At 41.2% G+C, this 11,817-nt stretch overlaps 1 protein-coding gene and 1 pseudogene across 1 annotated transcript; one reads left to right on the top strand and one right to left on the bottom strand.

Moving 5' to 3' along the window:
* The first annotated feature begins 4,530 nt into the window (after positions 1–4,530).
* On the top strand, positions 4,531–8,949 carry LOC116207469 (annotated as a pseudogene).
* A 75-nt stretch (positions 8,950–9,024) lies between these two features.
* Positions 9,025–11,493, bottom strand: LOC116207468 (butyrate--CoA ligase AAE11, peroxisomal-like). The gene is made up of 2 exons (XM_031540424.1): positions 11,048–11,493; positions 9,025–10,829 (listed from the first exon to the last, which is right to left on the bottom strand). Exons 1-2 carry the CDS (start codon positions 11,243–11,245, stop codon positions 9,249–9,251), a joined length of 1,779 nt encoding a protein of 592 aa, XP_031396284.1. The 5' UTR covers positions 11,246–11,493; the 3' UTR covers positions 9,025–9,248.
* Between the last annotated feature and the right edge of the window lie 324 nt (positions 11,494–11,817).

The raw sequence follows: 11,817 nt of genomic DNA, 5'->3' as shown, positions 1-11,817 counted from the left end.
TTTGCATCTGTATTATGATAAGAATTGTGTTTGGGATGTGGTTGGATTGTAAATTATGTATTGGCAAGTAGGATAGCCTTATAGCCTTGTACTTTGTACTGAGTTATTGTAATGAAATACAAGGTTTGTTGGATATGCATTTGGCTTGCCGTGTTTGCCTGAATATGCATTTGGCATTATGATGAATATGCTTGTCTTGAATATGCAGTTTGTCCTGTTGGATATGTTGCGAGTATTGTTAGATATGGCAGTTGTGAGTGTTGTTGAATATGTAGTTGGATATGACAAGTTATGGGAGTTTGTGAGTTGGATATGGCAAGTTGTGAATGTTGTTGGACATGACAATCTGTTCTTCTTCGCAGTTGTGAATGTTGGGGCCTTTTGCAGTTGGATATGGCAAGTTGTAGCAGTTGTGAGTGTTGTTGGATATGGCAGTTGTGAGTGTTGGGGCCTTCGTTAGATATGACAATTGTGGGCTTTTGTTGTTGTCTGATGGTTATGCAGTTTAGAGTTGTGACGGTTGGATATGTTGTGACTATTCTACTTGGATGTGTTGTGACTATTCTTATGTTGTGTATGTTCAACAGTTCAACAGTTATGTGTTGTAGTCCTCTGTTCTGTGGTAACTGTGTCCTCTAGTCCCTTGAGAACAATTTAGGACTGAACAGATGTGGATGATCCTGACAGATATAGGGGATAAATGATGCAGCATATGAAGGAGGGGGAAATGATTCAACATATGAAGAAGGGAAAAATGAGGCAACAGATGTGGGGGATCCTGATAGATGTTGTCTTTACAAACTTGAGGGCTGAACATATGTGGGGGATAAATGATCTATCTTAGTGACTGTGTCCTCTTGTTGTAACAGATTTTGCAGATTGTAATATGTCATGTCCTTTTTTATACATTCTTGTTATCATGTCTTGTGTAAAGTCTTTTATGCAGATTGTTATTAGTTATGCATTGACATCTTAACAGCTTAAAATTCAACAAATGCTATACAGATCTTCTTCGATCAGACAGTTATGCTTCAGCACAACCAAGTACATATATCAAACACAGATTCCATTAGACAGTTAACCGATGTTCTGCATTGCCAAATATTTAACAAAAAACATATGTTTATACATAACTATGCTAATATTGCAGGAATTGCCGACATCTTAACATCTTAAAATTTAACAAATACTATACAGATCTTCTTCCGTAGTACATATATTAAACACAAATTCCATTAGACATTTTTTCCAGTTGAACTCCCTTGAGATGATTGCAGTCCCCTTTGTGCTTGCATATGCCTTTTTTCTAGTTTAATCTCCTTTGTGCTTGGGCTTGAAGTTGGTTAGCAGTCACTGTTTAGCTTGAATGATCACCTTCCCTAGCCACGAGCAACTCTCCTACACTTAAATAAATATGTATCACTGTATGAAACCACAAATAACATGATCAAATTAAAAGAGGATCACTTGCATTATACTAATTGACTCACATTCATGACAATGTATTCTCTATTAACAGTTGGGGTTGTTGCTGTAATGCTTCTGTTATGTTCTGATGACTGAGTTGGGGATGCCTAGCTTTCATATGTAGCTGCATTGATCTCTGAGTTGGATTTTTTTCTACTTTCTCCACTCCAATATTGGTACTCCTTATCCGCCCCTAATTATCATGGATGTTTAAAGTGACAAATTAAATGATATCATGAATTGTACATTGGATATCTGATATGTAGTACCGCACATATAAAAAATAGGTGGCTCTGTTGGTATTGGCCTTTGTTCTTCTCAATTTATTAGCATAAAACCACATCAATGCATACTATACTTTACTATCATCAACTAGCAAATCATACACATTTTCATTTGCCTTCATACACTGGAACCTAGATACCTCCACACCTAATTGCTCATTCACTAGCTTTTTGAATTCATTTAACTTGATGGATGGAAGTGACCTAACTGTGCCTATGTAATGTCTAGCCAACCATTAGCTATTCACTCTACTATCCTTGTAAGTGACATTGCATGTGTGATTGTCAGTAAGTTTCTTCACTGGATAAGCACCAAGGTTCTTCATGAATTTAGCAACTATCTTCCAAGGACAGTTCATCTCTTTACACTTCACTCTTATATACTCTTTGTAATTTTTTTTGAAGTATATGTTCCTTTGGGTCTTCACTTAAGCTAAACAAATTGCATCCTTAAATTGTTTCCCATCTTCAAATAGTTGGCCTACAGTAAAAGTGGGTAACTTATAAGTCGGTTCATATTCAAGGAATGTACATGACTTTCTAAAGTAACATCTGGGTTGCTTTTCTCTCAATGTGTCTTCATCATCCCAAAACTCTGAACTTGATTAACCAGAGATAATGCTGCATGTCTCATTAGAAGATAGGTAATCTGTTATGTATCCTTCATATGTTGCATCAGCAGTAACAATTGCACCCTCTTTTTCTTTCTCCTTGATTTTCTGCTTATCTTGTTTTGCTTCTCGTACGATGGTCTCTAGATCCTTCTCTAGCCTCACACTCTTTAACTTTTCGGCTCTGTTCTTCTTTGCAATTTCAACTAGGGATATGATGTCTTGGAGCTTAGGATCATCTTCTTCACTTAGATCTGCAGCCACATTCCCATAACCAAAATCACTCTTACTCCCACTACTGTTGTCTTCAGTTTCTTCTACAGTTGGATCTACAACTGCTTTAACTCTCTTCCTTCCTAAACTACCAGACACAATCCCCTTAGAAGTCTCCAAAGCACTTCCCTCTGTAGCTGCCTTAGGGTTCTCAACATATGCTTTAGGGTCGGCTATGTGCTTCACATACAACTGGTAATATTTATGCTCTAACAACTACCATATGACTTGAATGACAGAACCGTCCTTGTATACTTCAAATAATCCGTCTTTTAACCCCTTTCCATGGACCCTACACAAGACCACCTCTATATTACCTTTATACCCCATCTTTTCCAATTCTTTCACCATATGAGTAACAAACACTTTGTCTGGGTTAATATCCGAACACAAAATCTCACCACCACTGTATAACAGTTCCCCTCTTTCTTCCTTAAAGGATCCGCTGAGGTGTATTTTAATAGTGTATTCATGATAGTTGAAGTTGACAAAGTGCAAATAATCCATTCTACAACAACAATGTAACAGAACAAGAATTCAACAATATTGACAGTAAGGTCGGTTTTGTTCCTCAATGAGCCTTTCCTCGCCAAAAAAGCTCACAGCTTTCCCCTCCTTCTTCGTTAATGCGCCTCTCTTCTCCTCCTCTCATCTCCTCAGTAAATGAATGGGAAATGATGAGGAAAACTCACAGCTTTCTCAGCTCTTCCAATCTGCTTCTCCTTTGTAATCGTCTTCTTCCTCAACTCTTCCAGTCTCAGCTCTTCCAGTCGGCTTCTCCTCTGTAATCGTCTTCTTCCTCAGCTTTTCCAGTCTTTACTTCTTCCGGTCAGAACAAGTCAACACCTCCTCTTCTTCTTCTTCTCGTGTCTGCACCTCATCTTCAACTCTGTTTTCTTCCGAGCTTCCTCATTCGGAGCTCAGTAGTTTGAGTGAGGCCACGGGTTGCTCCATGAAGCCACTCGAGTTCGAGTTAAAAGGTTGCCCAATCGGGTTAATACTCGGGTTGAAAAGATGGAAGTCAAGCAGGGTTGAAATGGGATTACCAGGAGCTAGTCGGGTTGGCCATGAGCAAGACGGGTTGAAATCCGCCGGATTTCAAATCGGTTCAATAGGAACGTGCCACGTCATCATATTAACGGCCAACATGATGACTTTGACGGTGTTAGGTCCACGTAGGTATGACGATAACGGTTAGTCAGATTTAGGACCAATGTTGACACTTTTTGAAATCTTATAGGACTTGATCACCCATTGTAAAACTTTTATGACTAAAAGTCAAAAAATGCAAAACATATAGGACCAATAGTGTAATTTTTCCAAAAATAAATCTTCAAAAGTTTCATATCATGCCTCAACAACATGAATAAATTTGGAGATTCCAAATATTCTACAAAAATTTATGAGCGAGAAAAATAAAAAAAAGAATTTATTTTTCACTCTCTCTCTCTTTTAAATTTCAACACGAACTAACGAAAAAAGCTTATGTGAACCGTTACGTTGTCGACTTGAATAACGACAGTCCACAACTAATTGAAAATTTGAAAAATTTCCCTTGTTTAGAGCTGAAAAGCCCCATAAGGCATATTTGTGCCCTAAATGTTACAGAGCACTATTGCTAGAAATGTCGAGTGATGGATCACCATTATTCATGTTGACACCGTTAATAGTCCACATAACCTTTTCTTGCTAGAAATGTTGGGTGAGTTCATAGCGTGCTAAACTTGAAATTTTTGGCTAAGTTTGTGATTTTATTAGACAAAGTTTTAAAATTAGAAAAGTGAAAAGGTTGAGTTTTTTTTGAAAATTTACCCAAAAATAAGGGATAGTGCGTTCCTTTACTTTAAAAAAAAAAGTTTTACCTGCCAGAAAGAATTTATAGCAGCCCTTTCTTTTTTTCATTTTTTTTTGGATGAATAATTTAACAGCATTGTCAGTGGGGGAAGAGGAGCAGGAGGCAGCAATGGCGGATTCCAAAGTCCAGAGGAGGGTGTGTGTTGTGCTTCTCTGCGGGGGCTACTTGGAAGACTATGAGGTGATGGTTCCATTTCAGGCGTTGCAAGCCCACAGCGTATCAGTAGATGCTGTTTGCCCCGGCAAAAAGGCTGGCGATGTTCGTCGCACCGCCGTCCATCAGTCTTCCGGTCACCAGGTCCTCCTCCCTCCCGATTTCATCATCTACTTGATCGGTTGAACTTTTGATTACTTTTTAGTAGTCCATTTCTTGTGATGATACTGACAGACCAAGGTGGGTGCTAGGCTGGTAGCTTCGCGCTTTCGTTTTTCTTGGGTATATTGCTAGCTTCTCGCTTTAAGAGGAATCTTAGATCGCCCCACGGGACTCCTCAATTTTATTTTTGTTCTTTGATCGATCATAACATCATGTATCACACAGACGTCATTTGTGCTTGCCTTGAGCCGTTGAGCGCTATTAGATTTCTGTCTGTACTTTCGAAATACTAGTTTCCTTGAATCATGAACTGGTACTTTCTCCATCCTCTGCTATCCGAACAAGCTGTGAGCTTCCTTTCATTCGAGCTCCTATGATGATGTCTTGTTTGTTTATGTTGCTGAATGACTTGTATGCTCTCTTTGATGGGAGATGTTAAGTATTTGAAGGATCAATAGGCTCCATTTACTGTTTCTGTTGCCTTCTTGCTGACCGTTGACCCGCTTTTCTTGTACTGCAGACCTTCTCGGAGTCCCCTGGTCACAATTTCTCTTTGACTGCAACGTTAGTGAAGTTGAATTCAACAAATATGGCGGCCTGGTGATACCAGGGGGTCGGGCTTCAAAGGACCTTTCTATGGATCCATCTGTTTTAGATTTGGTCTGCAAATTCTCCAATGCTGGAAAGCCAATTGCCTTGGTATGCCACAGTCAATTAATTCTGGCACCATACGAGGCCGGAAATTGACGGCATATTCTACAGTGAGGCCTGTAATGATAGCTGCATGTGCTTACTGGGTGGAACCCCAGAGTATGTCAGCCTGCATCACCAATGGTAATCTTATAACTGCTGTTTCCTATGTTGGGCATCCCGAATTTATTTGATCTTTTGTGAAGGCTCTGGGAGGAACCATTACTGGGTCAGACAAGAGAATCCTTCTTTGTGGGTAAGTAAACAAAAGTTCCTACAAAATATCAAGGCTAGATTTCCTTGTGCTGCATATTCTTTTCTCCTTCTCCTCTTGTGTATTCACTTGGTCAATCTATCCTTTTAGCCTCCCACTGTGCGCAACTCTTGTCTATGTGTGAGTCTTTCATTGTATCTTTGTCACGAGAAAATCAAAGCTTCTTCCAGTAGCATTTCTCTAGCTTTTCCTGGATATCACATAACCACATCCAGCCCTGCATGTACATATATAGCTTAATGTTTGTGTTTGGTCTTGATCCTAAGGTATTAATGAATAGCTGAAATATGAATATCTTGTTGGCACTGAGAGAATCGAAATATGCTAATTAGCTCATATCGATGCATTCATTGAGAAATGTCCCTCAAATTTTGATTTTCTTGAGCCTGCGTTATTAATGAATAGATAAAATATGACATATGTTGTACTTATACATGCTAATCAGCTTATGTCGACGCAATTCATGGACAAGTGTACTCAGATACGCGTTATCTGGAAAGCTGACAAAGTATTAGTAGCTGTTTGGTGTCGATTCCTCCCTGTGAGATCCGTGAGAGTATATTCTCCACAAACTTAGAGTACTTACTGTGAATTGCGTATGATTGGTTTTTCATGATAACTCATGCTGTTATTGTTAAAGAGTTTCCCCTCAATCTATACGATAGCATTTTGTTTTCCTTTTGTACATGTCAATGTTCATCTAACTTCCTCGATTTTTTGGTATACTGGAAATATATGCAGTGAAATGCTGAAAACTGTGACCGTAAAGCTTTTTCTTATATTTAAAGGTTATGGCCTGTCTCTAGTTCGAACTGACAAGACTAGCTGCTCATCTATTTGCAGAAATGTTTCTACTTTTTGAATACTTTACTAGTACAATAAAATGATGTAAAAAGTGGAAACACTTTTTTAACGAAATCAACTTCTCCACTTCTCTAAATTGTATATAGCCTAAAGAAGAGTTTGTTTTAGTTTTCCTAGGCCTATCTACCTTCCTATGGAGTAATGGAAAAGAGCAGTCTCCAAATGGGGGATCAGGTATTCCGACTTACAATTTCTTTTTTTAAATAAAGATATGTTGATCAACGGGGGAAGATTGGTACATTGCAACCACTGATCAAGAGCCAGCATTCATCCAACAGTCTCTACTTTGTCATTGCTGCATTTTTTTGCCCTTCTTCTTTGGCAAGCCTTTGTTTTTGACACATTTTGGCCCTTTTTTCAATCTTGTACCCTTTATTTTAATTTAAAAAATTTAACTAATAATTACTGTGGTGCTGTGAGAGTTATATTGCATGGACCATATGAGTAAAACATACAGTCGGATGAACACTTGAGAGTACATTGGACTAGTTCCATACTATATTTCAGCTGTTTTGAAAGAAATGACAATTGTCGATTGTTCTTACTATGGAATGTAGATGCCAGAACATATTTCACAATACTTTTATTTTTTAATGTTATTACATGTGGGTCTAAGTAAACATAATTTTAACTTTTTTCCTCCATGACTTTTTTTTCACGCATTAAATTAATGTCCAGAATTCTCTCATTAAATATCATTTCAGCTTAGAGTCTAGAGATGGGAAAAAAGAAAGAAGGATGGATAAACAAATTATTGGAAAATGAATATCCCTAATATTGCTTATCCCAGAAATTAAAAAAACCCTAATATTTTCTTTCCTTCAACTTGTGCAGGACTACGAAGTAACTGTGCCTTTTCAATCTTTTCAAGGCCTAGGATGCCATGTTGATACAGTCTGCCCCAAGAAAAAGAGTGGTGAAACTTGCCCAACAGCTATTCATGATTTCGAAGGTGACCAAACTTACAGCGAGAAGCCTGGCCATCAAGTTACTCTGAATGCTAGCTTTGAAGATATAGATGCTTCCAGCTATGATGCTCCTGTAATTCCAGGAGTTCGTGCAGCTGAATATTTGGCATTGACTGAGGCAGTGATTGCTTTAGTCTGGGAATTCATGGACACAGAGAAACCAGTTGCGTCCATCTGTCATGGTCAGCAGATTCTGTCGGCTGCGGATGTTCTCAAGGTCACTCTTTTGATACTGTTACTATTACTATTTTTTTTTTCCCCTTGATCTGGTGAAGTATTTGATTGGTATGTTGGGGTATTGCTTTCGTTGCTGTTTGCTTAGTGAATTGGTTTCATTCTGTTACCATGCATGTCGTAGGGAAAGAAATGCACTGCATACCCTGTTGTGAATCTCAGGGTGGTACTGGGTGGAGCACGTGGTTAGAACCTGAGGCCATACACCGCTGCTTCAGCGATGGAAATTTGGTCACTGGAGCGGCTTGGCCCGGTCATCCAGAGTTTGTTTCTGAACTGATGGCATTACTTGGCATCAGTGTATGGTTCTACATTTGCTGTCTGCTACCATCTTATATATTTTGCCCTCCTTTCTCAGGGTGACTTGCATTTACGTCAGTCTGAGATTGTGGGTGACAGATATTATGATAATTTCTTTTTAGACTTTGAGTTGCGTCTCTCTTATTAGGAACGCTTAATCTGTTGGTTTTAGATTCTGTCTACTATTATATGTGAAGGATCTGTATGGTTTGATGGTACGGCTTTTTTGTTTTGATTACACAATATGATATGCACTAAGCAGCCCTGGCAGTGTTAAAATCTTTAATTCCTGGCTTAGTCTCAAGGTCTGTGCCTCCTTTTTCCTTTGCTGAGCTTTGCAATAGGCAGATGAGATTCTGCCTTTTCTTTAACCCTTGCCACCACATAAGGATGGGTAAGTATTTTGCAGACTGATTCGTCAGCCTTTGATGACGTACAGCACCCTGTAATTCCTTAGCTATGGGATCAGTTCCTCATAATCTTTGGCTAATCTCTTTTCTACTATTGTAAAGGCCAAAAAAGTTATTTCGTCTCACTTTTCTTTTTGAAATTGCCCATATAATATAAAATTTACCGAATTAGAGCTACTAATTGAGGATATAAGTGTAAATATATCCTTATAAGAACTACCCACAAACCACTCTCTCTTCCCCTTCTCTTTCACATTCCTATTTTCTCTCAACTCTCTTTCCTTTCCCCCCTTATTCCAACGTTTCTTCGATTTCAAAGTTTTTATAAAGCATCAATATATACCTCTTCCATGATTGGATAATTATTATTTTTTCTTTTTTAATTTGTTGATAACCTAAATAAATGTAATTTCATACAAATATATAGCCATATAAAACTATTTGATTTGTTAATTGTTTTTATGTATGCTTTGCGGGTGTAGCGCGGATACCCTCTAGTTTTATATATAAAAGAAATGATAATGAGAACAGTTCACGGGAGCAGATTTCTACTTCAAGCACAGAGAACCAGATTATGTATTGAGAAATAAAACTGATGAGAGGTAGAGTACTCTCCATTGCTCTCCTTAGTGCGAAATGCCTTTTCCTTTCTACCTGAACTGAAATTTCTGTTGAATTAGCAGGAATCTTTCAAATAGAAAATTCAAAGGCGAGATAACTCAAGTATCTGCTCATGGTTCCGAGGCCGAGGATGGTATCGTGATCGGGACTCTGTATGAGGTAGAGTTGGCTTCTTGTTTGGGGAATAGACATTCTCGGAGACCACGAACTTCTGGGCCAAAGACCTTAACTGAAACTTCTGGATTTTGCCGGTGGAAGTCTTGGGCAGTTCGGGGAGGAACTCTACCTTCCTAGGGACCATGAAGTGGGGAAGATTCTGCCGGCAGAAGGAGATGATCTCATCTTCAGTTACTGCACAGCTGCCCGAGTTAGGTTTAAGAGCGATGAAAGCGCAGGGGCTCTCCCCCCAGCGTGGGTGAGGCATTGCCACCACAGCTGCTTCCAGGACTCTTGGGTGCTTGAACAGCACGTCCTCCACTTCCACGCTACTGATGTTCTCCCCTCCCGATATGATGACATCCTTGGACCTGTCCTTGATCTCCAGGTAGCCATCCGGGTGTATGACCCCGACGTCCCCTGTGTGGAACCACCCACTCTCGAATGCTTTTGAGGTTGCTCGCTCATCCTTAAAGTAGCCCTTCATGATACCACTTCCATGCAAGACGATCTCTCCCATGGTCCTGCCATCATGGGCCACGCTCCTCATGGTGGCTATATCCTTCACATCCACGTCAGCCACAGTGAGTACGCTGATGCCTTGGCGGGCCTTGAGCCTCGCTTGGTCATCCTGGGGTAGCTCATCCCACTTGGACTGCCATTCACACAGGAGGGCTGGACCGGTGGCCTCAGTGAGGCCATATGCATGAGTGACGTGGAATCCAAGTGCCTCCACCTTTTGTAGGAGTGACGCAGGTGGGGGAGCCCCTCCAGTGAGGAGGTGGACAGAGGAGGCCAAGGGAATGCGCTCCTCGGGCTTGGCTTCCAGGAGCACGTTGAAGATGATTGGGGCGCAGCACATGTGGGTGACCCTGTGGAGTGTGATGCTCCGGTATATCTGTAGGGCAGTGGGGCTGCGAAGGCATACGTTGGTGCCACCCCGGGCAGCCACCCCCCAGGTGAAGGTCCAGCCATTACAATGGAACATGGGGAGCGTCCACAAGTACACGGGCTCGCTCCCCATCTCCCATCCGAGGATCAAGCTCAGGGTGCTGAGGTAGGCTCCTCTGTGGCTGTAGACCACTCCTTTGGGCTCTGAAGTGGTCCCTGAGGTGTAGTTCAAGGCGATTGGATCCCACTCATCAACGACCTCCACAGGCATGTAATTGGGGTCGCCCTGTTGCACCAGGTGCTCATACTCCAGCTCCCCAAGATGGATCCCCGTGGGGGAATCTATGTCATCAATGACGACGAGGAGGGGGATGTTGGAGTTAGGGTGCTGCGAGGGGTCATGATCACCCGCGGCCACCAGTAACCTGAGGGCATCACGAGCCAGGGGCACGCTCTGACAATCCACGAAGAAGACCTTGGCTTCAGAGTGGCGAAGAATGGTGGCCACGTTCTTGGCATCCAGCCTGGTGTTGATGGTATTGAGGACTGCTCCTGCCATGGGCACTGCAAAGTGCATCTCGTACGTTGCTGGGATGTTTGGAGCCAGTACTGACACCTGCAGCGGAACAAGCCATGCATGTACGGTTATATGCAGCGACAAGGTCAAGATGGTATCATGGTCAGTGCCGGGTTCATCCACTGTTTCTGACCTATCAATTAAATTTAAAGCCAGCCTAGCTCATCATCTCCAGAAGATGAGGAGAGAGAGCAATTAGAGATACATATGTCTGAGCTGAGTCCCCGTAGAGGAGGAGGGGGAGTTGGTGGACTTACGACATCATTCTTGAAGACATTGAGAGAGCAGAGAGAGGATGCAAGGCGGCAGCAACGCTCGTAGGTTTGGCTCCAAGTGAAGTGGGTTCCCTCGTAAATCAGGGAGATGCGATCGGGGTAGGCGGCAGCAGCTCTCTTGATCATAGTCAAGGGGGTAAGTGGCGTAGAGTTTGCTTGGCATTTGGCAAGTCTCTCCATTTTCTTGTTTTTCTCTCTTGGTTCTAGTTGTATCGAAGCAGTTTTTCCCTTCCTGAGATTATGAGGAGGATGTATGTGAAGTATTATTTGTGGAGATGGGATGTATGGGGCTGTTGGTTGAACATCTTCTATATATAATAAGATTAGAAACAGAGAGTGATAGGGAACAAAGAAGTGCTTGTGCGTGCGGAGCGTGGGACGTGGAAATTCACGTAGCAATTGCAGTGATATTGCGAGCTTGACATATGTGGTTGGTCTCTTCTGTTGACCAGCCAGTCCTATTCCAATTGATTTCCCTTCCTTCCTTTCTTCTCTCTTTGTTGTCGACCTTGCTTTCACATTTTCGTGTGGGCTGCTGCTTGACTTCCCCACTTATCGGCAGTGCCGGACCCAGTCAGCCTTTTTTTTTTTTTTTTTTTTTTTTCCCTTTCAATAGATCCCATGAGCTAACTAATTTGTCACTTTTTCTTTTTTTTAATATTCATTCTTTCATTCCATTATTTGAAAGAAATCCAAGAAAATTTTTACATCAGACCAAGAACAGATTCAGCAGGGGAAAAAAGCACCGGAAA

Source organism: Punica granatum, chromosome 5 (genome assembly GCF_007655135.1).
Source record: "Punica granatum isolate Tunisia-2019 chromosome 5, ASM765513v2, whole genome shotgun sequence".
NCBI lineage: Eukaryota > Viridiplantae > Streptophyta > Magnoliopsida > Myrtales > Lythraceae > Punica > Punica granatum.
The sequence above is the reverse complement of the archived record's forward strand: the minus strand, read 5'-3'. Positions and strand labels throughout refer to the sequence as shown.